At 43.0% G+C, this 26,614-nt stretch overlaps 4 protein-coding genes across 4 annotated transcripts in view; all 4 read right to left on the reverse strand.

Annotated features, from left to right (window-relative positions):
* Positions 1–303: 303 nt before the first annotated feature.
* cops9 (COP9 signalosome subunit 9) lies at positions 304–3,446 on the reverse strand. The gene is made up of 3 exons (XM_079181760.1): positions 3,295–3,446; positions 2,806–2,878; positions 304–497 (listed from the first exon to the last, which is right to left on the reverse strand). Exons 1-3 carry the CDS (start codon positions 3,355–3,357, stop codon positions 460–462), a joined length of 174 nt encoding a protein of 57 aa, XP_079037886.1. The 5' UTR covers positions 3,358–3,446; the 3' UTR covers positions 304–459.
* Positions 3,447–4,191: 745 nt separating this feature from the next.
* Positions 4,192–5,928, reverse strand: otos (otospiralin; the record flags this gene model as incomplete). The annotated part of the gene is made up of 3 exons (XM_079181564.1): positions 4,192–4,379; positions 5,308–5,331; positions 5,871–5,928. The coding sequence occupies 3 exons, from the start codon at positions 5,926–5,928 to the stop codon at positions 4,192–4,194; spliced, it is 270 nt and encodes an 89-aa protein (XP_079037690.1).
* A 905-nt stretch (positions 5,929–6,833) lies between these two features.
* Positions 6,834–10,353, reverse strand: apodb (apolipoprotein Db). The gene is made up of 5 exons (XM_079181715.1): positions 10,225–10,353; positions 8,990–9,108; positions 8,786–8,907; positions 8,213–8,298; positions 6,834–7,513 (listed from the first exon to the last, which is right to left on the reverse strand). The coding sequence occupies exons 2-5, from the start codon at positions 9,098–9,100 to the stop codon at positions 7,281–7,283; spliced, it is 552 nt and encodes a 183-aa protein (XP_079037841.1). The 5' UTR covers positions 9,101–9,108; positions 10,225–10,353; the 3' UTR covers positions 6,834–7,280.
* Positions 10,354–11,874: 1,521 nt separating this feature from the next.
* Positions 11,875–26,614, reverse strand: part of arhgap21a (Rho GTPase activating protein 21a) — a 68,017-nt gene continuing 53,277 nt past the window's right edge. The window contains exons 8-24 of the mRNA XM_079181494.1: positions 22,780–22,926; positions 22,591–22,693; positions 22,432–22,468; positions 22,001–22,123; positions 21,430–21,729; positions 21,119–21,183; positions 20,847–20,995; positions 20,598–20,740; positions 20,209–20,367; positions 19,818–19,896; positions 19,640–19,713; positions 19,335–19,424; positions 19,124–19,249; positions 18,991–19,032; positions 18,639–18,744; positions 16,161–16,192; positions 11,875–14,711 (exon numbers count right to left, since the gene is read on the reverse strand). Of these exons, the coding sequence (XP_079037620.1) occupies positions 13,062–14,711; positions 16,161–16,192; positions 18,639–18,744; positions 18,991–19,032; positions 19,124–19,249; positions 19,335–19,424; positions 19,640–19,713; positions 19,818–19,896; positions 20,209–20,367; positions 20,598–20,740; positions 20,847–20,995; positions 21,119–21,183; positions 21,430–21,729; positions 22,001–22,123; positions 22,432–22,468; positions 22,591–22,693; positions 22,780–22,926 (3,425 nt within the window). The 3' untranslated portion in view covers positions 11,875–13,061. The remainder of the gene's footprint in view (positions 14,712–16,160; positions 16,193–18,638; positions 18,745–18,990; positions 19,033–19,123; positions 19,250–19,334; positions 19,425–19,639; positions 19,714–19,817; positions 19,897–20,208; positions 20,368–20,597; positions 20,741–20,846; positions 20,996–21,118; positions 21,184–21,429; positions 21,730–22,000; positions 22,124–22,431; positions 22,469–22,590; positions 22,694–22,779; positions 22,927–26,614) is intronic.

Here is a 26,614-nt window from a genome sequence, read left to right on the forward strand (position 1 = left end):
GAGTGCACACATGAACGCTTTATTTGCTCCGTTTTCTTTTTCAGCATTCCCACATTTTTCCGCGGCCCGTCTCCTGTCCCGTCGTGCCCCGGCTGAACATTTAGTGGCCGTGTTAACACCGTATCTCGTTTGTAATTAAGTTTGCTAACAGGTGTTTCACCGAGCCCACAAACCTACAATCCAGACGGGAGCGGATTCAAACACGACCACGACAAAACCATACTCATAATCTTCTCCGACGCTGGAATGTAAGGGATTCACAGAATTCACAGACACCTGGTTTACCAAGACGGCTTCTTTTGTAAAAAAAGTCTTTATTTCTTTACGGTGGTGAGTGACATGTCGGAGGAGGAGGGGGCTGTACAAATAACAGAACTTGTGGTCAGAATAAGCCCATTTTCACGATTTCTTTTCTTAAGCACACGTTCACAGGAACACGCCGGAGGTCAGCTGCTGTCGTCACTGCAGGTCATCGTCATCGAACAGATCCTCGAAGTCTGCAGGCAGTAAAAGCAAGAATACCGGACGGGTAGAAAAGGAGAACAGGGTTAGAATTAGTCCAGCTGTTTCCCCTCAACTCCTACACGTTCAGCTAATTATGCAATATATCATGTCTTCTTAAATCGCAGCCTCTTAACTTTAAATATGAAAGCTTCTCGTGTGATGTCTTTTACTTGCACACATAAGAACTGTTAACATGCCATTCACTTATGTTAGCATTGCCTTATAAGGACAAAAAGTACCTGAGGAAATTCTCCACATCACAAGATAATAAGATTATTTAACAGATCAACAGAAACTGTTACCTGCTGATTATCTATGGACTGTTTTTAAACTTCTCCCAGGCTCTCCTTTGACCACTGACATCCTTGTAACAGATTATGTGCGTTTGTGGTTGATGTAAATTATATTCTGACCTTTCGAGTCAAGTCAACGTTATTTATGAAGCCCAGTTAAAACATATCGGCTCACGGGGCTTTGAGCCGTCTGCAGCAAGGATTTTTCAGAGTTACCTTAAAAAGCTACACGTATATATTCCAGCAGCCGTTCGTAGGCTGTGTCGTAACATTTTAAATATTGATACGTTTGCCAGAATGTCCATCGGCTGAAAGTGATTCAGGTTGGAGAAACTCTTTCTTTCATGTCTGAGTGGTTCCCAGGAACAGGACATTCCTGTTTCAGCCTAATAAGGGACAGGCAGCGAGTCAAACAGCTTGCCCCTCGGCTACCCATAACCCCTTGCAACTATTAACACAAGCCACCACAGCAGCAGGGACTGGGAGTCTTCTGTAGATAAAAGAACCAAATGAAAAGGTCTCTTTGAAATGAAATAAAGGACCAATTTCCTCGCTCACCTTTGAATGTTAAATGAGTGTTTAGAGTCAGTTCGACAACTAATCGGTTGATTTGATCTTAGTCGACTAAGATTTATTTCATCGATTAGTCATTTTTCATCCCGAATGACTTCTTTCCCAGAAACTTATGAGCACATCTCTGTTAAACACAAAGTTTAAAGTGTTGCTTTTGTGGAGAAACTCAGTTCGACAGAACTGTCGTTTAAATCGTGTTAGTCTAAGATTTTTCTACCGCACATTAAATAGCATGAAGGGTCTTTATAGAACTCAATTCCCTGTTAGTGCCACAAGCTCAGAATTCACAGAATGGCAGTTTAAGCAATATTAACCACCAAAGTGTGTGTGTGTGTGTGTGTGTGTTGTAAAGCAGCTGACTGGCGAGGCGTCCCGCTGAGTCTCAGTCTGACAGTAACTATAAAACTCTCTTTACCATCCTCCTCTAAGCTTCCCGCTTTCTTTTCTTTCATTCCCTCCTTTTTAACAATCGGCTCTTTTCTTTCTGGGTCATGTGCTGCTGAGCCCAACTTGTTTTGCCCGAAGCCGACGCAGGAAGACAGAAAACAGATTAGTGTTTAAGTGCGTCTTCTTGTGTGTGTTTAGGAGTGTGAAACGGGTGTTTACAGGGTTTACGGGGTCTTTGAGGGTTAATTTGAGAAGACAACGAGGTTAAAACAAGAAACTGGTCAACATGCTTAAACTAATACTCCCGTTCATGCAGTTCTTCAATAATCTGGTTTATCCTCTTCACCATTTTATGTCCGTCCTGTGTAAGTGTATTGAAGTTAATATGTTCCGTTAGGACCTTTCCTGGTGATAAGATGCTTCAAAGGTTTCTTTATTAGCCAGAGCTTTTTTCACTTTACTGCCTACAAGTGTTCCGCTTACAGTTTCAGTTTGAAAGAATAAACTGATGTGTTGAACAGGTTTCTGTTAATCCCTTGATAGTTAAAAGGCAACCGAGTTCCTCCTTTACATGATGTTACAGATGTCATATAATTACCAAAAGTCAGGAATGTTAAGTTAAGTTAAATGCACGTAAACACAGCAAATTAACGTCTAAAATCGTGAGTGTCTGCTGATAAATATGGGCAATAAAGCAACAGGACAGAAACAAATCATAATAGTTCACTTGCTTTAGTTACCAACACTTGTAACGGTGCACTAGAGGGGCTTTACTTCTTCAACTCAAACCCATACGAGACTCAAAGGAGCATTTTGCTGCTTCTTTTCTTGCATCACGTCGTGTAGCTTTGATTGTTTAAGTTTCAGTCTATTCCTGAATAAAAGTGCCGAATAAAAGAAGATTTCTGTTTAATTTCTGCTCAACTCTGCAAACTTCCTCCTCATTGAATGCCGTCCTGCTGACGTGCTACTATATCTAAAGAGCAGGTGACTTAAGAGGAACATATTTGATCATTTAGTTAAAAAAGGAGAGAAAAGTGTGGCTGACCGTTAAAGAAGTCAGAGTGCACTGCCTTTTCATTGGCTGCCAGGTCCATCAGCAGGCCGCTGCTGCCTCCTGCCTGTTAACACACAGCAGTACAACCACTTTTAATGCATTAGCACATCACACATTATTTAAACGTGAACAGGGATAAAGACGCTGCTAGGGGACATACTATAACTTAATCATGTCTGGTGGTGGGACATTATCAGTACATTATAGAGAGGGGGATACGTTTAGTGGCAGGTTGAATGTGTGTAGTTAAAGCTACATATGCTGGCAAGTAACTTCTCTTACTCGTTGTGTGCAAAAAGCGCTATTTAAAAGCAATGCATTATCATCATGATGGTTATTATTATTTACCAGAAAGGCTGAAAATCAACTGTTTCTAAAAGCATTATTTTTTTTTAGAGCATTACAGCTTTAACGTTGCTAAGCTAGCTAGCATTAGCCCGATTATGTCGCTGTTTTTCGGTCCAAATCTATTAAACGCACCTCGTCCAGATCCACGTACGGTCCGGCTCCTTCAGGGAACATCTCGTCCACTGCGGGCTTCATTGTGTTCTAGTATGAGTTCAGCTGAACGTACAGCTTAAAAGATGTGTGTGGCTTTGAGTCTGTCGCTAGCTCTGGCTAGCTCTGGTAAACAAAACAAAACGTGTGCAGCACTCAATTGTGCTCGGCCAAGTCTAACTAGCTTGTGTCAATCGTTCCGCTCTTAAGTTGCAGTTACAAAGCACAGAGGAGCAGTTTGTCCACGTAACCGTTAACTAAATTATTATATAACCATATATATATATATATAACCATTGACATATTACAATATATTACAATATTAACTCCTCACGTCAGTTACATTTCTTCTATTTGATTATAAGGAATTATTGAATTGAAATATAATGCATTGTATGGAAAAGGGTGTGGCTTATATATTAGGCTATTTTTTGTGTAGTTAAGATACTGGTATTAAGTTTCTATTTACACAGATTACTTGAAAGTTGTCCATAAGTTCCTAAGAAATATATATATATATAATAGGAAAGAAGACAACTAATTAAATTAGAGAAAAGAGAAATTGATGATTGAGAGGAATTTGAATAAAGAAAAAAATCATTACATATTTGGAAATTGTTTTGTTTATTTGTGGCGCATTACATTAAGATAACACACAATCACCTACAAAAGGGCTACATACTATGACTACGCTCTATACAGTGATATACTTCATCACAAAGTATTCACTTCATTATGTTATGACTCCGTATTAATTTCCTTATTTCCTTGTCATCTTTCCTTTCTCAGAAATGCATTACTTTTTATTTATGCAGGGTGTCACATTAGCTCTTTCCCCGCCTCTTCCTCTTTCTCCTCCTGGATCCTTCCAGCCCCATTTCAGTGTTCGTGTCCTGCGTTGGTCTCATATCCCAGGGTGTCTCCGAGGTGCTGGTGGGCAAAGAAGGCCCGGGCCATCTCGTTGATGTGGTTGTAGGCGCCGATGGATCTGAAGTATTCAACGTAGTTCCAGAAGTCAGAGGTGGAGTAGGGCCAGTAAGGAACAGCCGGTGGTTCTTCATAAGGCCCTAAAGATCAGGGAAAGACAGGAGACAACTTAAAGCATAAATCCTCTCTCATGTACTGTCATACACCACATTCTGCTGGTCAGGTTCAGTTAGTTCAGTCAGTATTTGAAAAATGTCCAGAATATCTTTACATAAGCCTCAGAGAAAGGGTGTGAACTTGCAGCTTATATATGTGAAAAGAGAGGAAGCGCACGTTTTTCCACTAAAGAAAAGGAGAGCCACACCTCCACTTCAAATGCAACATGTGTCCTGTACTGTACTCAAGTACAAATGTATGGTACTTGTACTTGAGTAGTTCCATTTTATACGATGTGGTACTTAAATCTTGTACTTAAAAGTGTTGCTACACTGTCTTCTTCCACCTAGTCGTGACTGATCTGGTCTGCTGAGGCTTCTCTTGTTGGTGGATTTCAGAATACTGATCAAACTTTAAAAAAGATGGGAGATCTAATAATACGCCTTTTGATTCCTGATTTACTGACATCAATACTTTACATTTACGACTGAGGCTGAATTTCTTCTTAATGAGAACAAATATACAATCCCCCAAAAATGTGCACAGAAAGAGTGCCCTCAGTTTTTACAATATTATATTATTTACCATTTTGTACCATCATTTCAACAAAAGTATTATATGTGTCCTGAACAAAATAACAAAAGTAATGCCTTATTATTGTTTTCATTACTTTGTAATACTTGTGTGTGTATGTGAGTGTGTCTAAGATGAAAGTAACCAAAATAAACTACATTAAACTAAATTAAACTTGCCCTTTGGAGCATTGGACTATTTAAGTGTGCATTCACTTCAGCTTGAAGTCTTTGTGTCAATGTCATCAGTGCCAAGAGATGGAAAACTATCATATCTGTGGCATTTTGTGTTTGCTGCAAAATATGAAGGCATCTAAAAGGAGAAGTTTATATATGTTACCTCCTTCTGGGATGACTCTGGCCTCTGTGTGGAGAGAGAGAGAGAGAGGGAGAGAGAGGGGGAGAGAGAGAGAGAGAGAGAGAAAGAGAGAGGGAGAGAGAGAGAGAGAGAGAGGGGGAAAAAATGTTACATTCCCGAGCATTCCAAGGCTTCCCATGCACAAAGACGGGATTCAAGTGCAGAAAACTGCACTGAGCTTTCTCCAAGTCTTCTACCTGCTCCCTCCTCAAATATTATTGCTGACGATTTCGCACACACACACAAACGCACACACACACACACCCACACAGTCTGAAGCCTAAAGAATTCATCATTACACAGAGTCCTCTTTGTACACATGCAGTCACCAAAAAGAAATCGTAGAGATGCAGCACTGTCCCATCTGGGAGAATTATACATGATTTATGCACAGCTATACACATTTATGCGTGCATGTATCAAATTGGGTTTGATTACTTCACAGCTACATGTTTTTACATTCAAACAAACTTAACTTCAGTTACAACAAGCATTCAATTTATTAATTAATTCGTAATTTACAGATTAAAAGAAGCGAAACTCACCACTGAGTTGAGAAGCGCAGAGGCAGAGGAGAACACTGAGACACACCAACAGCTTCATCTTTCCCCCTAAATGAACAGAAATGCATTATGTCGCTCTCTGTTTTAATCCACCGGTCAGTCTGCAACAACATGCAGTGTAATAATTCCTAATACCTAAAAACAACTTTTTTCTTTGGCAACAATTTTGTGAGAGTAAAGTGACATTAAGATGTTTACCTGTAAATGATTTGTGGAGCCGTGCAAAGAGGTGCTGCTGTTCAGCTGCTGGTCGACTGTGGTCTGTTGTGTGGGGAGCTTTAGGAAGAGCCAGTGGACCTGCACCATGCACACACACACACGCACGCACGCACACACACACGCACACGCACACGCACGCACACACACACACACACACACACACACACACACACACACACACACACACACACACACACACACACACACACACACACACACACACACACACACACACACACACACACAGCAAAGCCTTGTCCAGATTGATCAGTCCATGCATGCTGTTATTTTTCTCTAGGTGCACATATTGCCCTCTCAATAATGTTACATGTTTAAGCACTTCATTAAGAATTCATTCATGAATGCACATTTGTCAGTATCAGAGTTATAAGGAAAAATCTGACAAACCAATTTGAATCCCATGCCTCAAGTTTTGATTTGTTTATTGATTGTTGAACAGAGATCTGAACAGCACAGCTTGACTTCTCCTCTGTTGGTCAATGAACAGTCATTGGTTAAATATTGTGCTCACTTTTCACTGTGAAATTCTTGGTCAGTGGATAGAAATCTCTTACTCTACTTATAGGATATTCCACTCTAACCTTTTTCTTACTGTGGAACTTTTGGATATCTTCTCAAGTATTCCATTCCTCCCATCTTCTCCTTGTTGTAGTTATAGTCGATACGTAAATAAAGATTGACCACATGATCTGCTTGAATAGAGCTTTAATAGTCAAAGAACTACACAAGTTTTGCACCGTCACCACGAATATGCTTGTTTCATTGCTACACTATAACACATTATGTAACATTATGCAACATGTCCTAATATCACAATTCAATATACCATTTGTAACTTTCTTGAGCATTGGCGTTAAGAATTTAAAATACCATTTCCTCAGTCATTAAAGCACAGAGCAGTTATACAGAATGTAAAATATAGTATGAAGATACACGTTAAATGTTTTAATATCTGTAAACCGAGCAGATGGAACTTGTTTTTGTCAGGGATACGAGGAATAGTTACAACATGAGGCCTGGGTGATGCTGGATAAGTACTGGGAATCAAAGCAAACCATACTGCGATGTGTTGCCTGCGATAACTGCAGTACAAGATACTGTTGGTCCAGTATGGAGCCCTGCCCCGGGCCGTGACTAGTTCCAGGTGAATCCCTAGTTATCCTTGCAGCCCATCTGATCTGTGGGCTTCATCTTACACAGGTCGATCCCTTCCTTGGTTAGCAGCTCTTTGGCGTATTTCACGGTCTCCGGAGAAAGGAAGCGAGATCGGCTGAGGATCCAGGCGAAGTCCACGTGAAAGATGTTGAGGACGTTGGTGCAGGAGTACACGATGGACAAGCTGTTGTAGTCGGTGCTCAGAACCAAGTAAGGGGCGTAGGGCGAGACTGGGAGCAAAAGTCACAGAGGCAAAAGAGAGTGAGGTGTTTGTAGAGCAGAGTTTATCAAATATGTTGCTAAATGAACCAATGCAACACAATTAACTACATGTACTATGAAACAGAGGCGCCTGAGCAAGATTTAAAACAAAATGAACGGGAAGAGGATTACAGAGAAAGGATTACTTGTTCATAGTCCAGATCTGAAACATTGACTAACTTGATCCTGAACCGGTTGAGCTAGAAGAAAAATTCAAATGTTTAATGCTCCATTAAGCAGTTAAATAGAAGTCTGTTTCCAGGTTTTTAGGGGAGAATATTTCTACCTTTGAGTAGAACTCAACTGGAACTGGAAATATTTGATTTAGTTTGCATATGCTAAACTATTTAGACATGCGTACACAGAACTAACAGTACGATTTCTCAGGTGCAAGACACAGAAATAAATGAAAGTGTCATCTGCATATTGATGATACAGAACGGCATATAAATACCCAAGACTAAGTGTCTATAGCTGTGCCAGCAGCCCTGTGAGGAGGAGCTAAATGCTAACAATGTCAACTTTAACACCACAGTGATGTCAAAAGGCTGAAAAAGGACAGAAACATCTGCTGATAACTAGGTGGACAAAGAACAAGAAGAGGAGGAAGACAACAGCAAAGATGACAGAAACAAAAAAATGTGACGAGGATGAAGAAGAGTGCTCACAATACGAGAAGCTGACTCCAAGTCTGGCAGGTTCTCTCGGGTCCTGAACCACTGCAGTCCCTTGGGCCACACTCACCTTTTCCTTACTGAGAGAGAGAGAGAAACAAGTAAACTTCATAAAACTAATATAAGGGAAACAGTAAATCAGCAATACATGCTAAATGTTCAAGTGGGAAGAGAACAAGATTAGTTTAATTGACAATACTAGTTTAGTCCAATTACACAATCTCAGCAATCAGAAAGACAGAATCAATTGTCTCTCATCTCCCAGCATACAGGTTTATCTACAGTACATGCAGTCCTTTCCTCTGTTTAATTATAAGCACTCTCCACCCTAAGGTGTGCCACCACAAGGCCTTCAGTCATCTGCTCAGCGTCCACATAACTAAACACATAACTAATTAATATTTGAAATAATTATTACTCATTGCATATTTAAATGGTGATCCAACCGACACATGAGCATCAACGCTTTGGTGTGTGCCATTCTCTCTGGTGGAAGAGGACCCCGATGCATTGGTTTGGTTTTGAAATCAAATCCAAAGTCAATAATCAAAATCCCTCAATACTCACTAGAACTGTGAGTTCAGAACCTGAATGGTACCGTCTTTCCTCAGGGCATAGTTGGCCTCGATGCACGTTCCTTTCTCAAAGGAAGCGGGAAGCTTCTCGATCTCATACCACCTGCCCAGATACTGTCGACAGAGAGGTTTCATTAGTTCTGTACAGTTCAGTGCATGTCAAGTGTGTGAATGAAGGTTCTTAAGGTGTGTTTACCTGTTGAAGGTTGAAGTTGGGCTGCACCTTGGGATTAGGACAAGGACCCCAATGAAAGGTCTGTGCCGACACCAGAGGGAGCAGCAGCAGGAGGAGGTAGACTGCAGACATGTTTTATCCTAAAGGTACAAAAGTACTGGCATCAAGATTTACTTTAAGTACCAAAAGTAAAATTACTCAATATGCAGAATGGCCCACTTCAAAAAAATCCATATTCTATTATTGGATTATAGTTATTGATGTGTTGATGATGTCAATCAATAAAGTGTTATTTATATAATATTATAATTTATTTGCTGCTAGAAGTTTCTAGCATTACTCTGAATCTGAAAAGTTATTAAAAAAATGAAAATACAAATACTCATGTAATGTAAGTAAGTACAGCACCTCAGTAAACCAATCAGGCACCAGGCTTTGACAAGGAAGAAGAATGTGTGCAATAAACAAGACAATGTGTCCGGTTCTGCTGCATTGAGTTTGATCCTTTTGTTTTCAAAAAGTATCCATTGTGAGTCCGATGATATATTGGAAGTGTAATACTACATCGCGTACGAAATAAAGCACCTACACTTCTGCAACAAATGTCACAAAATCAAACAATCTCAAAGAGTTGGACTACGTGGGCTTTTGTTCCTTTAGGTCAAAGGTTTACCTGCATTCTGTGGAGGGTGTATGGCGTGGCACATTCCTTCTTCTATTGTTCTCCCTAGAGATGTAAACTGGTTGACTAGGATTTCATGGTTTTGTGAAAACACTGTCTCTATCTCCTCTCAGCACTGTAGCTGAGAATCTCATCTTCTCTTTTGTCTCTTTACACAACATCAGCAGTTGCTTAACCCGTTCTTCTAGTTAACACGTAACAGCTAAACCTTCGTACAGGCTTATATCATACTTGCTTTTAGTCGATACTACTGTATGACAATAACCACAAACATTATATATCCAATAGTTTCCAAAAGTGTTTGAGCTTCATGATAAAGAAAAAGCTGTAGTAAAAGTAAAACACTAATTTAAAAGATTACAATTGTACGGCAGAGTTGCACAACAAATTGTAGATTGTAGTCCCAATTTGCTAAAGAACACATTTTATAATATAATTTAGGAAACCAAGTCGAAAACAAGTTTTTGTATACTGCAGGGAAACAATTGCTTTAAAAGCCATGTTACAAAATAAACCTTCATCTTGTTAAGTCTACATTTCAATACAATTCAGCCAGACCATAACGCTTTCTTACCTCAGGTGTATGCGAGTTAAAGATGTCAGGTGGAGGTCTGGAGGAATCTGCAGCTGTTCATCAAATATATTACTGTCTCGAGCTCTCCGGACAGACACAGACTGGGAGTGTGTTCACGTTCACGTTACGTCACTCCCACAGCACGAGGCCAAATTGTCATCATGTGCACATTCCCATGTTGTGAAAATGCACACACTGTGATAAGGGTTCAATGTTTGATTCGGTCGACTCCCACAGTTTTATTTTCAAGCACACTCTCATTCACTGCTTCATTATTATGCAGATTCATCTGAACAACGTTTTATGATTTACATATTTCCAGGATTTTCATGTGTTTACACCCACTTTTAGATCATTCATTAAAATTCTGTTTTATGTCGGCCTATAGATAATGTGATGGCATGTTATTTAAATAGTACATTCTTTGTACAATTATTTATACATTTTTTTTGGTGCTGATTTGTTGCGATTATGCAAAGCATTTAAAAGTTGACATACATAAGGGCTTATTCATATTATTATAAGTGGCTTGGCCCACATTGCCTGTGACAAGTGTGTAATTCTTGTTGCAACAACCAGATGGAGCCAAAAAAAGGAATACACAAACAGTAGTAACTTTATATCACAGCCTAGTTTTATAATTTAGTATGTCATAAGGAAGTAGCAGTATAATGTGCCATTTAACATATAACATATCACAGTATGCCATAAAATGTCTTAAGAAATGTCCTTATAGAATGTCCTAAAACATTTCATAATATATATTATGCCATGAAAATGTAAAAAAAAAAAAAGATGTAAAATAGAGCACACCCACCAGTCCCCCTTTATAAAAATGGGACTCACCCCCCCGGTCCTCCACAGACACTGTCATCGACTTCCACAAGACGCTGAAGAGGCGTGTCAGCTCAGACAGCCCAACAATGTCTCTAGAGCCTTGAGCATCAAACTCTGCCTCCTCTAAGGAGAACGTGTTGGTCGGGTTCAGAAGGTCAAAGTCAAAGTATGTCGAAAAATGTCACAAGAGTTGTAGGATATTGTGCCACAAACATGTCTTACTATATGTCAAGAAAAAGTCAAAGGATAGGATGTCAAAAAAGTCATTAGGGCTTTCTAGTTAGCTCAATCTTTCTGTTTGGTATCTCTCTGTTCTCACTAACGAAAGAAGGTACTTTTAACAAGTAAGTTAATGTTTTTTAAAGTCATAGTATGTCGAAAAAAGTCAAAAGTTATGAAAAAGTCATAGATCGTCTTTCGTATTTTACGAAATTACGAATGACACTATCTCATAATTACAAAAAAAGTTATTGGACTAATTCTTTTCTGATTTTCCCGCCTAAACTTTAATATCAAACCTTTTTTTGTTTACCTGAGCCACAGTCTGTATCTCAGTGGACTCAACATTCACCACCTCGCAGCCCAAGTCTCTTATTTCTATCATCATTACTCCGGTGGCAACACTTCGGGGAAGTGTCCCTTATCTGCCTTCCACCTCAGAACCTATCGTCCTCATTTATTCAGCATTTGTTTCAAAGCTTCACCGCTTTCTCCCTTAAACCTCTCGGTAAATGTATTTCCTTGTAGAGAGAAATGAACATTTCTACGCACGTATTAGGAGATGAGGCCCAATGAGACCAAACACACACAAACTTTAATAAAGATTATTTATTTCCAGTGTTTGTTGAGGGCGGGCATTGCACCCTTGTTTTGCTGTACACAGGCGAGATGTTCACTGTTCAGAAAACATTGTCTCATGCAGTTTTAAAGATACCTTTGTTTAGATTCTCCCAGGTTTTAAGCGCCCATGCATTTTACTGCATTTGAAAATAATAGGATGGGGGGGGGGTAAAACTATAATCAAACACAGACACCGACATACATTTGAATGCTTTGATGTTGTGAGTTTAACTAAAAACAGGAAAGACCCCACAACAAAAACCATCTCTGGAATGCCTGTGAGATTATTCTCTCCTAAAAGTGTTTCATCTCGTCCACTGCTGGTAAAAACAGTTTTAAAAAAAGGGGAAAAAAGAGGCACTTTTTCTTCTCGAGATAAAAACAACGTGTAAAAACTTACTTTTTGGACTATAACTGGACATAAAAACGACTGTACCAAGCATTACATACTTTAGTATCAGCATTTCATTACTGTTTTCAGTCTTTATTTGATAAAACTATAATAATCCTCCAGTCCATCAAGCTAATATCTGGCTGTTATGACTGTACTGTGAAAAAACAACCTTCCCACAGCACTCAGCTCAGAAAGCAGCCCTCAGTTACATCCATATACTTCAAGTACAGGCAAAAAAAACAAACATACATATTGTTTTGAAAATGACAATATTGTCACAAGCAACTATTGTTAGTCCAAGAGAGTAATACATTCTTCATACCGCTTATAATAGGAAGAACTGAATCATGATTCCTTTTAAAAAAGAAAAGCTTCCTCCTGCATTCAGTAAGAGTCAAGTTGACCTTCCTCCTCTTCATTAGTGCTGTTTAACAATCCACAAAGTCCATTTCTGTCCCGTTCGGTTCGATCCTGCAGGAGGAAGTCCGAGTGTTGTCCACGTCTGTTCCAGTATGGCCAACAAGTCAGTGGAATCACACACACATAAACATCTCTTCAGCATTATTCCAGTAACAATCACATAAGCCTATACATAGTATGTACATTAGATACATAAAGTATACTTTGTAGAAAAAATATTGTGCAGTAACTTCGCTAAAATACCCACATTCGTACATTTACGCATTCATTCAGGGTTTTTTTGTGTTTTAAAAAAAAAAAGAAAATCCTCACAAACACGCTTATAGGCAAGACCGCTCTTGCCGTTTCACAGATACTGGTAGAACCGCGAGCGGACAACCTGTGCTCCGGACAGTTTGTGTGGGTGAGCGTCCGCCCCGAGGCCGGCTTTGTTCTTGCCTTGCAGCCCGCTGCCGTTAACGTGCTCCCCGGCTAGCGGCTGTGCGCCCGGAGACGCAGAAGGAGACGGTCTTTCGGGGGCTACGTCCTGAGCTTCTGGGTGAACCTCCTCGGCGACGGCTGTAGGTGCAACTTCAACGCTGGAATCGGAGCCTCGACACCGCTCTCTAGTGATCCAGTCCCGGATGGAGAAGTCCTGAGAGGAACATCTGGGCTTGAGGCGGTCCAGAGCGGACAGCTCGGCGGTCTGGTCCACACCGCCTTGCTCCCTCCAGTCGTTGATGACCGCCAGCTCGGCGAAGTCCCTCTGCCCGCCCATGGTGTGCCTGCGGCGGATGTTCTTCTTCTTCCCGCGGGCGTCCGGAGCTCGGTTCTTCTGGGTGAACATATCGTCGGCCGATGAGCGTAACCTGAATTTGAGCCGCTCTGTGATCTTGAGGTGCCAGGCTGGTTCGGGACGCTCCGACTCGCTGCGGGAGGACGAGCTGAGGCTGCTCGTGGACCGCCCTTTCTTCATCACCTCCAGCACCCGAGAGAGCCGCGTGGACGACTCCGATCTCCCCTCGCTGCGCTCCGTGCTCCCAGAAACACCCTCCACGGATGACTCGCTGTCTGTTTTCTGTCGCAGGGACCACCTTCTGGAGAGCGTGTCGCACTCGATCATCCTGTGCGACGGGAAAAGGCGCCGTGCTTCCAGCTTCGGCGTGGTGCCGCTCTCAGCTGCTCCACCTCCTCGAAGTTCAGTCTTGTCCAGACTCTGGCAGGGCGTCGACTGGCTGCTGCCACCGCCCGGGGCGAACACCGGGAAGTCACTTTCGCTGTCCGTCTCCATGGGTCGTCCCTCGCTAATGAGCTCACTGCGTTCGTCGTCCGCCTCCTCCCCACCCTGCAGCTCCGGACTGAGCGCGCTGGACTCCGCTCCTGTCAAGAAGGTGATGGAAGAAGTGGTGGAGTAGTCCGAGGTGATGGAGCTCACCTCTGCACCGGCGGACGCCCCTGGACCCGCCGCCGGCCCGACACACGCTCCTGCAGGAAGGTCAGGGGACGCTCCGGTCCACTTCTTCGGTCTCGACCTGGGCACAGACGCTCCAGAGCTCATGGTCCCGAGGTCTGAGGTGTTCTCATCAAGCTGGGATGGGGGGTCGGACAAGGAGGATTTCGGCTGAGTTTGGTAGACAGAGATATTTGGGGAGGGGGAAGGTGAAGGGTGTCTGGGTGGAGTCTTCTCCTTCAGGAATAAGGAGTTTCTGTGCTCCCTCTTGGCTTTGGGTGTGACCTCCACAGTTCTGCCGTTCTCCTTCCTCTCCTCTGCACGTACCGGTTGCTTTGCGTTGGCTTTTGCGTTGGTGCCGGGACGAGTCTCGCCCTGAGCCTCGGTCTGGAGGCCGTGGTGGTTCGGCTTCTGAACAGGGATTTCCTTCTTGAGGAACACAGCATCCAGATCATCATCTGAGCTGCTGGGCTGCGGCTTCTCCTTTGACTTCTTTCTTTTGCGGCTGGCTGCAGCAAAGATGGAGGAGACAAGGAGCTCTCGATCCTTCCCTGAGCCCCAGGAACCCTGCAGAGAGGGGCAGACGAGGAGGAGGAGGAGGAGGAGGAGGAGGAAAACCAAAATGAGTATTTCTGAAGGAGCACATCAAAGAGAACAAAACAAACCTTCACCCCTGCCTGGAAAACTTAAACCTGTACTCCACCTGCTCCCGTGAAGCACCACAAACCAGAGAAGTAGACAGAGAGAGGAACATTAACAGGCGTCATTAACAGGGAGCACAGTATTGTTTCCATGCCGGCAGAAGCAGGAGAAGCAGTGGCACAGCATGAACTCAAGCATCCCTGCATGAGCCTGAGCTCTGGCATGACTGGCCTAAAAGCTGGAGGAAGGCAGCCACATAACAGCAGTGCAGTGATGATAGGCACCTGCTTTTGCTGATGACACCATAGTTGGTTGTTTTTCTATCTCATAATAAGAAACTGCATAAATACCGAGCTTCTCAGCCACAAGTGCGAAGCGTCACGAAGCAGAAAAGAGGCCCACAGCTCTGTCAGACTCATTGAATGAACTTAAAGGGCCGGTTCACCCAAATTACAAAAAACACATTTTCTAACTCAGCCCTTGTGGAATCTACCCAAGCAGACAGTTTGGTTTTATTGGTCTCAGTTTTCAGATATCCATCTGCGGTATTTATGCTTCTACCGTGATACCATGAATGTGAATACATTATAATTTGCAGTGCTCACACCATTGAGAAATTACATTTAAAATGTTCAACATAATCTTTTTTTTTATGTCCTGGTCACTTGATGATTCACAGAACGGCTGAACAGCTTTTATTTGGACTATTTCTTCAGTGGAACGTGGTTCCAATGAAAACTAGCAGTACATTTCCTAATGAGCGCAAACTTGCAAGCTCATTGCATGCAGCGCGAATAAAACCTTAGTTCAATCTGTGTTGGACTGTACGATATAAAATATGAGGTATGTCAAACCCTGTGATAAATGCTGGGGGAACTACAGCACTATGGTATAAATAGAAAAACAAACAAACATCAACTTGCTGCAAATATCTGCATCCCTGACATGAATTTAAAATTTAAAAAATGTCATATTTAAACTGTGGTGTTGGTCAGTCTGTCCGGAGTCATTTAATTTCATTGTGAGAATTTGTACCTCGTCTTTCACTGTTTGAAAGATTTGGGCGATCCCAGATGAAAGGGACTTTTTTGTGAAGATACTTTGTTCAACACCTGTGTGCACCACAGATTAGTCGTTATTCCGTTCTATTAGGGAGGCCGCAGAAAATAAGGATATCTATATGAGCTGAGCGACAAGAAAAACCACAAGAGGTAAGAGAGATTTATTCTTTGTGATTCTGGTGAAACAACCCTTTACCTGTCGGGTTGCGTTACGTTTACTTCTCCTGCTCGTCACCTACCTCCTGTCATCCTCCACTAGCAGTGGCCTGAGAGGGCTAACGCTGGGCGCACACACACACACACACACACTCACCTTTGATTTAGCTGAGTCACTAGTCGGTGAATCTGTGGGTGAAGAGAGAAGAGAGGGACACGTTAGATGTTTTTACAAAGCAGATGAACACGTCGATGAGGTGCAGCATGGGAAAATGAATCAGGGAGGGAGAAAAAAAAAGAAAAAGAGAACAATGTTGACGAGAAGGATCGTGTGGCGTGAAAACACACAACAGACGAGACGAGTGAGCACATACATGAGCAGACAACAGGCCATGCTTCACAGCGAGACAGATGAGCGCCGCGTTACACTCAGCTCCACATCGACACGGCGTGGGACGGTCTTCCCCCAACACGCCCGAAACATCCGAGTCCAAGCCGAGGGAGGAAAATGTTCTGATCTTCCCTCAAGTTTCTTCGTGGTACTGAGTGCAACTTCAGCAACAAACACGACAAAGTACGATTTTAAACAGCAGCCGCACAGTGAGGTTGATAATGTGCCGTGCAACACAAAGGATGGCGAGGGATATGCAGACGTGAACCCGATGAAAGCATTTATCGATAAAGAAACATCTGAGTATTGTTCTAGAATGTTCAATGCTAGTGCAGATACCTAAACAATACTTTGTTCTTGTATCAAAAGAAGCCAGAGTTCTGAAATGTTACATGTGGTCTAAACCAGAGGGTCCTCACTTTTTCTACTTAAATATCTACTTTCACCGCCGTCGTCATCGCTGTCCTGTGAAAACAACATACCCATCTTTGAAGTGGAGAATCCTCAGCTTTGTGATAACAGATTTTTCAAAGGTTTATTTGGGTAGAATTTGCTCAACATGGATCACCAAATTTAGAGAAACATGGTGTTCATTGGATAAGACAAAGTCCATTTGTTTCATATTTTTAGAGGCACAAAGATGTAAAACTATTTATTATTTAACAATAAAAACAGTCTAAAAGTTAACATAACGTTGTGTCGACGAAAGTTATTATTTCTTTGATTCATGTTGCGACTTTCATGTTGGGAACCACTGGTTTAATCACAAGCAACCTTCAGAGAACTTTGCCGAAATAAAATCGTCTAAAAATGAACAAAACTTTGAATGTAAGTCAGTAACTACCTGATGAGCTACCTGACATTTAACCTCAGCTCTCAGTACTGGTTGATAATAATGAGGTTTGATACCCAACCTCACAGATAAGACTGCGATGCTTTTTTACCTGAACTGACAAAGCAATGTGAGGTGACATGAGCTGCCATGACAACAGTGACACGGGTGATGGCAGAAACCAAAAAATAAAGAACAACAGAGAAGTGACAGGGGGGTCACAGAGGGGCTAGCTATATGAGAAGAGGGGACACTACATGAGCGAGAGAGAGAGAGAGAGAGAGAGAGAGTCAGCGAGGAAAACCTAGAATCAGTCCTCGCCGGCTCTGTAATCATCCTTCTGGCTAAAATTTGCTTCTGTTTGTTTGTGTGACATAGCCGAGCCCCCCTATACACCCCTTACAATACAGATGATGGCACAATATGCAAGTGCACACTGACTGGAGACGTAGAAACCATACCATGCTATCTCTCCCGTTGGCAAGCTTGCGAGACAGTGAGGAGAGACAGCGGAAAGCCTTTGAGACAGTAGCACCGGCCTGCGTTAGGTACACTCTGATCGACAACCCACAACGCCGGACCCTGCACAGTACCGTGTAGCCGCTTCCCCCTTTCCATCACGGGTTCCTTTCTTTAATCCTTTTTCTTTTCCTTCTTCGTTTTTCTCTCTTTGGCTTTTTTCGTGCACTTAAAAGAACTGCGGGTTCCTGCAGACTAGGCAGCTACACTGGGGGCAACAATCCTCCTTCTTCCTACAGTTCCAGCTGTCCATCACGGACATTATAGAGTCCATCAGTGTCATCATGGTGTGATAGACTCCTCCCACTTGGCCTGTGTCAAGATCAGTATGTGTGAATGCTGGGAAAGCCTTTAGGACACCCGACAGAGCCTCACTAGAGACAGAGGAATCAGAGGTCGCCTTTCACTGTAAAGACATCTACTTCTGACTTGAGGAACAACATGCCTTATTAATGCAACAGTGGGCGGGATAAAGGGAGGGAGGAAACACAGCCCAGGTGTGGAGTTTGTCTAAAACGAGGTATTAAAAGGGCAGAGGGATAAAAAAAAAAGGAAAAGGACATCTAAATTTATCAAATACCGAGACGGGGGATAAATCTCTCAAAGCAAATGAAGAAGCGAGACAATTTATTGCATCTTTTTAACTTATTGTGATGCAAGTAAATTGCCCACTGAAACCCACGCAGGCGTTTGGACTCATGGTTAGCCATAGACATTTCTATCTAGTGGCAACAGCCAAAGAAGCAGAAAAGGGGGAAGCTTGGCCTGGGGAAGAAGCAGCGTTATCAACAACATTCGTTACTGGTTCACACAGCGGCCGCTCGGCGACCACAGCGCTCGGCAGAGAAAGGTGAACCCACCAAAGAGTCGGTCTGCCAGAGGCAGCGTGTTACCTGATACTTCACCCTGCGACGTGTTCGTACGGCCGATGTTGGTGAGCAGGTGGTCGATGTTGGGGATGGGCTGAGACTGCACGGCGCTCTGGTCACGCGATATAGTCTGAGAGAAACAAATGTAACACAGTCAGGAGCAGATTCAGGGGGACATTTGCAGCAGTGACTACATATGCACAATTTATTCAATTCAAATAAACAACAATTTAATTCCAGGTTATAGTGCAACAAAATAGGAGAAACGTCATGCAAGGCACTGTATGTTATATTTACTTTAGGGACACATAAATAGTTTTAATCTAATTAAATTGGTTTTAGTCAACGCTGGGCTGAAATGATTTGATGTACTCACCACTGGATCTCCGTTTCCATCTTCAGTGAAAAACCAGTGATACTAGAGGAAACACAAACGGCATTACATTCCGCTCTGTGTTTTACGCGAAGCCATGATATCTTCAGTGAAAAGTTAAAGATGTGATGCTCACATTTTGAATGAGGGCCTCCACGATCCTGTACTGGTCTGGCATGTGCGTCACCATATGGGTCATGTTGTCCTCGGTGGTGCGCACCAGAGTGGGACCGAACACGATGGCCAGGTTCCTTGGTTCCATCTAACGAACAAGAAACAAAGATTTATTGGACATCTTTAACTTCTCTGATGAAAACCTAATTCAGTAAAACGTGTGAGCTACACACCTTATTCTTCTCCGAGTTGTCGGCCACAGTTTTGAGATGAGCCGAGAGGAACTTGAGGGTCTCGTAATGATGATCGGGCAACTCATGAAGCTGTAGACAGAGACGACATTACACAGAGTTATGATAACACACACAAACTTCTATATCTAACAATTTAGTTTTGCTTTTCATAAGAACTTCATCAGGTTTCAGCGCTCTGGTACATTGTTTACAGGTTGTAAAAGAAGAAAACCCAAATAAAGTATTTAACTAATAAAAGTATATTACACAAATAAGGGATGAAATGAATTGTCAAAGCAACTCACCAGCCTCTTGAGCACTTTGAGTCTCTCCACTGGGTCCTCCGTTCTGTTGGCGTCTATAAAATCGGCGTACTTATCTGCAGGCAGAAAGAAACAAATCAGGCGAAGGCTTGAGGTGAAACACAGCCAGTCAGTTCTCATTTCTGGCCACTAGATGGCAGAAACAACCTCTGGAACTTACCATTGGTGAACAACGGCTCTGGTAGTTTACGGAAGAAGGACTTGAGTAAACTGCTGATCACGTTGAGGTCCCTCCATTTCTGTAAAGCACGAGAACAGAATAGAAGTTAAGCAACAAAAAACTAAAAGTTTATTCGACACCGCATGAAGATGCTAAGCTCACATCCACCAACACGGTGCTGTTGCTCTGACTGCTGCGCCCCTGTTCATCTTAAATAAACAAGTGACACATCACTAGCAGGTATTCAGAACTGTTATGTGCGCACGCATCTAGATAACACTGCATCTTTAAAAGTATTTCAGTCCCAAACACATTAGGAGCAGCACTGTAGAAAGTGAAACTTCAAGGAGAGTTTAATTAAAGCACCAGCGGTGGATAAAGTGCCACTCACGTCGTCCTGGACATCGATGTCATTCATGCCCTTGTTATTGAGCTCCTCCTGCATGTTGGAGATGGCGGCGTTGTTTCCTGGGACTCTGTAGATGCCCGTGTAGTCCAACCCCCTATCCTCCACCAGCTTACAACAGACCTCCACAATCAGAGGCACGAACTAGAATACAGAGAAATGCAGCAAATGTTTAGCTCATTGGACCTGCAGGATATTATTCCTGTGAGGAGAAAGAGGTCAAGAGCAAAATCAGATGAACTTATCAAAAGGAAATCCAAAACAGGAACATCCATAAAAACCCTAAAATGTTTAGTAGCGATGCAAACAAATGTTTTTCCCCCACAAAATCCTTCACAGGGGTTTTATTGGGAATAAAAAACATCAGTTCAGACCTTGTTGGTCAGTGCAGGAGGACAGTCGTCCAGCCTCACGCCAAACGTGACTCCAGGAGACGGCTTCCTCTCAAAGGGTTTCCTCATCAGCCCCGGGATGCTCTTCCTCCATGTCCCTTTATCTTTGGGCGGGCTGGTGTCATCTGCAACGTACAATATGATGAGTACAATGAACACATTTGTTCTTCTTGGTTTAAAATACAACAGAAAGAACTGAATCACATTAAGTGGGGGACGTTTGTTTCCTACCTTTGTGCGCGTTCTTCTTCTCCTGCTCAGCTTTGGGTGTGAGCGGACTCGTTGCTTTGCTCTCTCCTTTTCCTCCCAGCAGCGTCTGTCTGATGCTCAGCGACTGGCGAGAGTTTTTGGGCGACTGCTCCGTCTTGCTGCCCGTCGGGCTGCGTGAGACATGAACACAAAATGAGCTTTCTGATCAGGAAAAAAACTCAGTGAAGTTCTCCTGAAGAGCGAGGCCCGCCCTCCTCTCTCTCTCTCTCTCTCTCCCTCCCTTTGCCCCTCACCTCATCAAGGTGTTGTACTCCTTGATCTTCCTGCTGATGAGGTCATGGCTGGTGAAGGCCGCGTTCTAAAGGAAAAGGAAGGAAGGAAAGAGGGGGCGGGGCAGATCGGGACACAATAGGGTGATGGTTAAGGCATCAGGTGCAACAGGTACATTCACACCCATCACCGCTAACGGATCTTTATATAACCGGCTGCTCTCAGGTGACACGGGTCAAATCCACCAGTCACGTCGGCAGGTGAGTCAAAATATTAGTTTCCGCACAATGCTCATGCATAAATACTGATGACAGATTGAACGCTTGACGCTCACCTCCTCGTCCAGGTTGCTGTTCTCCTGTATGACTCTGATCCAGGCCAGCATGTCCTCCCGGTCCTCGGCCTGGAACAGGTACTCGCAGTCCGACGTGGTCAGCCGCAGCACGTTCTTGCGCTTGGTGTCGCTGTACGAGATGTCGATCAGACACGCCTTGATGCTGATCGGCAGGGGCTCGTCTACCGCTTGGCAGTTGGCGTGAGCCTGCCCTTCCTTTCTGTCTTTGTAGAGGCAAAGGTAGCGGCCTCTCAACACGGCGTACATCTGTTTCCACGGGCGCATACCTCCTCCGACACGCTGCGGAAACGGGCCACGAGAAGGAGACGAGTTTTAACAGCGAAATGATAGGGGATTTAAATGTAACCGGTCTGTGATCACTGCCTCGAGGGCAATATGAGACCTCATACATGGTCCAACAGGTGAAACGGCATAACATATTCAGACAAATACTCTGGAAACAAGGGCAGCCCTGCTACTGTTATAAAGTCCCGTAATGCTTGAAGATGTGCTCCCATGTGTGTGTGAGTTATATGGTGCGATGGCTCGTGTATGTGGAGACGGTCCACACCTTGCTCTTCTCCGTGTTCAGCTGCTTGAAATGAAGCAAACCCTCCTTGGTGGCGTCACAGAAGACGTCCGATGAAGAATCTCTCCTGGACCCCGAATCTTCAGATGACCTGTCCCCCCCCGCCTGTGATGGACAAGAAAATAAAGAAATATAAGAAATAAAAACATAGAGAGAGAGAGACACTGATGTTTATGATTTTAAAATCTAGGATGGTACAGTAGAAATAAACTTTGAATTAATTATTAACCAGCAATGCCTGGTGTTGCTTTTACACCTGCTATTGTTTACCACCATATATTCACCTTTCAATGGGAGAAGTTTTATCTTTTGGGTGTGAACTAACGAGCTGATAAAGCAGCAGGATGTGCCAGTCATGTGGCAGCCAAACACAGCTGGCAGCTTGATAAAACAAAAGTAGGGATTGAACTCACCTTCCTCAGGTTCTTCAGACCAGGTATTAAAGACCTCCTGAATGGAAAAGAAGAGGTCATCTTTTAGGTAATTTGAACGTGTTCCTCATCAGAATGGATATCATGGGTATTGTCTTTACTCCCATCTATGAGGAAGCTGCTGTGGGTAGAAGAACTCACCCTATGACTTCTCCCCGGTAGTTATCCAGGCCTTCGTCATACGACTTGGACCGTTCTGTTTTACCACCAGAATCTGACTCAATGATTGTGAGACGGAGAGAATCTGTTAAGAGAAGGTGAAACAATTCATCTGTAACAAGCTCAGTAGCTGTCATAGGCCTAATTGTGCCTGCTTTGACGTGAACATACCTTGGTCATGTGACAGATGGCGTCGAATGAGAGGGGACAGAGAGGTGGGGCTGGGTGGGATGGTGGTGATGACGGGCGTTCCACATATAACAGCAGAGGCGGGGATGTGTGTGCTGTCCTGGTCGGTGCTGGGACTAGAGGGTTCATCTGAGGACAGGAAGAGAGGAATGAACTGCATTAATGAGGCGTCGGAAAGATCGGGAGGAATGACTTCCCAACTGCGAAGAACCGCGAAAACTTTGGTACACGCCGTGCTGAGTTCACGTCATATTACGCAGAAACATGGCAGATGAAATTAAACGGTGGGTTGATGGTTGCTCCCATGTTATTTGTAATAGGATATTAGCTTGTACCCGTTAGATGCTGTCCACGTAGGTTATTTACTGAATTTATTTATTGGCATTAACCCTCAATGCAGCAACACGTTTGGGGCAAATGTAAAGCTTCATGACTATCAGATCCACTGTGTAATAATTCTAATTGTGTGGCAATCCAGCTGAACTCCTATACAACTTTGGCATAAATTCAGATGTAGTCTGCAACAGGAAATATCATTTGGTACATTAAATTACCCCAAAAACAAAGTCTAATCCTCTCCGCTATCTCCACTTGAATAAACATTTCAGCAGACGGCAATAAAAGGCTGATAATGGCTCACAGGTCTAAAGCAAAGCGATGCAGACAGAAACACCTTTCTACTGGCTGACTGCGTCTCTGTTCCGGTAAGCCGCTCCACACCTTCCCTATCAAATAAACACGGCGGTAGCATTACATCATCACAGACACGGCCGTGTCATAATGTCTGATATGCAATATCAGCAGGATGGCAAGCCCTAAAAACAAATGAAGAGACGCGTACCATGAATCATATCAGCGACTGTGGCGATGCAGGTGAAACCTAATGTAGCACAAGCAACATTAACACTCTTTAAGATTAAATTCCTGCGAATTCACTGATACAAATCAACTTTCACAACAGATTTAATATGAAACATGTGATCTGCTTGTTGGTTGTGTACGGATGACTGCTGTGAAATCTCCCTACCCTTAAAACCTCAAAGACGTCTCCCGTGACACGGCAGACCTCACTTCTGCCCATCCCGGCAGATTCATTGAATCACTTGTTCGTTTACTTCCAGTCCTGCTTCTGGGAATACGATGTCTGACTCGTGTGATTACAATATACTGTACAGGGGGTCAGTTGTGGACATCAAGACTTTAAACTGAAGATTCACATCTTCAAACAAATAGCTTCACATTTTGGGAAATACACTTATACACTTACACAATAAAAAGAGCTAATACTATTCTCACATCTTTTTGAGATGGTAAGCTTAGCTTAGCATAAGGACTGGAAACACAGGGAGGCAGCTAGCTAGAAAGAGTCCGGCATATAACTCCCCATGAAGCACAACATGTTGGCTTTTGTATGACACATACAAGACATAACATGTTAGTGAACTGTAGAAGTGCTGGTCGGTGGATTTTTATAATCTTTCCCCACTGCTGTCAGTCTTTATGCTAAGCTAAGCTAACCAGCTGGCGGTTGTAGCTTTATAATAAAAGGACAGACATGATATCAGCAGCAAATGCATCTCCCAAAATGTCAAACTATTCCTCTTACGTCTGTCCAAATATGAAACTTCAACCATCTGACATGATCAGTGTGAAATAAGAAAACGTTTTCGTGTTTTGCCTTCTCAGCACATCACAGGCGCCAAACACAGAACACTGGGAAGTGCTGAAATCGTAAGCTGATCTAATCTGGATCTAAATGTAGAGAAGTCAGAAGCGAGAGCTGAGGTGTGTGTGTGTGTGTGTGTGTGTGTGTGTGTGTGTGTGTGTCACACATACATACACACACACACACACACACACACACAGAGGTAAATGCTGCTGGAGGAGGATACGATGATTAAACACCTGCAGGTTCTGGGGCACGAAGAAAAACACAAGAGCTGCTCTTATTGGCTGATGACGACACAACTGGGGATGCAAAATCGAGTTCAAGCTTGTTTTGGTTATGTCAGCCGACAAGTTGGAAGAGACGTGAAAAAACAACACTTAACTTCTATTTTGTGTATTGTTCCTTTCTGGTTTAAACACCACAACAAGTACATATAGAGCTCCACTATGATGCATTTGCTTTGTTAAGAATGCATCCAGTTCTCTGAGGAAAAGCACAAAAAAAGGAGGATTTCTCCTCATCATGGAGGACGTGACATTTTGCTCGTACTCGAGCAGGACCACTTGTGCTCTGTTCCCAGTACAACATGTTTGGCAGACACCTAATGTACAGCAGTTGTTCCTTTTATTGTTTGGAACTGTACTATGAAATCTAATTGAAGCCGCAGGAATGCTCTTATTTCTCCGTTATGTCACAGTCCATTAGGACCATGTTCTTGGGTTTCTCTTGCTGAACAACACAAGGGGGAAATATGAGCCAATTCGGGGAGTGGGTGGGGTGGGATGGGGGGGGGGGGGGGGGTGTAGCGAGTTGGAGAGCAGCTCTTTTTGTGAGTGTGTGTGTGTGTGTGCTGCCCTACTCAGATGCCAAAAGGGTGGTTTGAATACGTCATGGTTGCCTGCAGTACAGTGTCACACTGTCACATAATCACACACCTGACTCCATGTCAAAACGCCACAAGGACCCAATTTCTCTACGCATTCAAATACCTATATAATGCTGGGACTGTAACTTGAGTAAAGTACATCATGCCTTAAATGAATGCCTCTGCCTTTATGAGCGGGGACGAGTGGTTTCACGGGTAACACACTAAATGACATAATAGTGTTCGTTTAAGTAAAAGACAAAGAGCCTAACAAGCAACACAAGCCCTGGGGTATTTCCTGTAAGACCACCCTTATTTCTGGTGATCCACAGTATATTCAGGATGACATTAAGGCACAATAGATGTCCTTGTAGTATGATGAGTGAGGCCACAAAGGCTAACACTTGATATTCACTGCCGTTTTGTGATTGTGTTGTATATTGTGCTGAAGCAAAAAGGGAGCTTCGGGTTGTTTTTTTGTAATTTGGTTCCCATGGAGAGAGGGGCAACCACACTTATGTCCACACTAATATTGAACAGGAACACCAGATAGGCCACTTTCAAATGTGGATTTTAAGATTGGATGTTAATGCAACTAAGAGTATACACGACTGTGAACTCTCACCAGTTCCACATCGCGTGCAGAAAACAGCATTCCGTATATCTGCCCTCACTGCCTCCAACATGCAAAGTGCACACAGACACACACACACCCTCTCATTTACATCTGCAGCTGAGTTTTCTCTCTTGATAATGATTATCTGAGCATGTAAAACCTCTGATAGAATCACACAGTGGACTAACCCATGAAAATAACGCCCACTTTGTATCTACTGTATATAAAGGACTGGGCATCACTTTAGTTTTTCCATAATAGAAAACAGCACTTTTTTCATCAAATTGAGGAATATAAACCTGTTTTTCCACAAAACGTTCTTAGTGAAAGGAATAAAAAACTTCTTAATGCATCCGCATGTACCGTTGTCTTAGCACAAGCAGCTGTAAAAATACCTTCCCTAAATAAAACAGTCTAAAGTTTCCCGATTTGCATACAGCATCTCCTGATTCAGATAAAGAAATAACACATCAATAGGTCTCGCCAAGCATACGATGCCGACTTGGATACTTGAAGCAAAACTAATTTAGGTCTGAAGACAAAGATTAGACATAGATTGGTCGGGACATGCATATCATTTGCTATCTGCTCATTAAAAGCACGGTGCCACTTGGTTGAATCTCTACTCGGCTGAAGAGCCTGCCAGGCTTTCATGCATAAACATGCT

The sequence above is a fragment of the Pholis gunnellus genome, assembly GCF_910591455.1.
Source record: "Pholis gunnellus genome assembly, chromosome: 20".
NCBI lineage: Eukaryota > Metazoa > Chordata > Actinopteri > Perciformes > Pholidae > Pholis > Pholis gunnellus.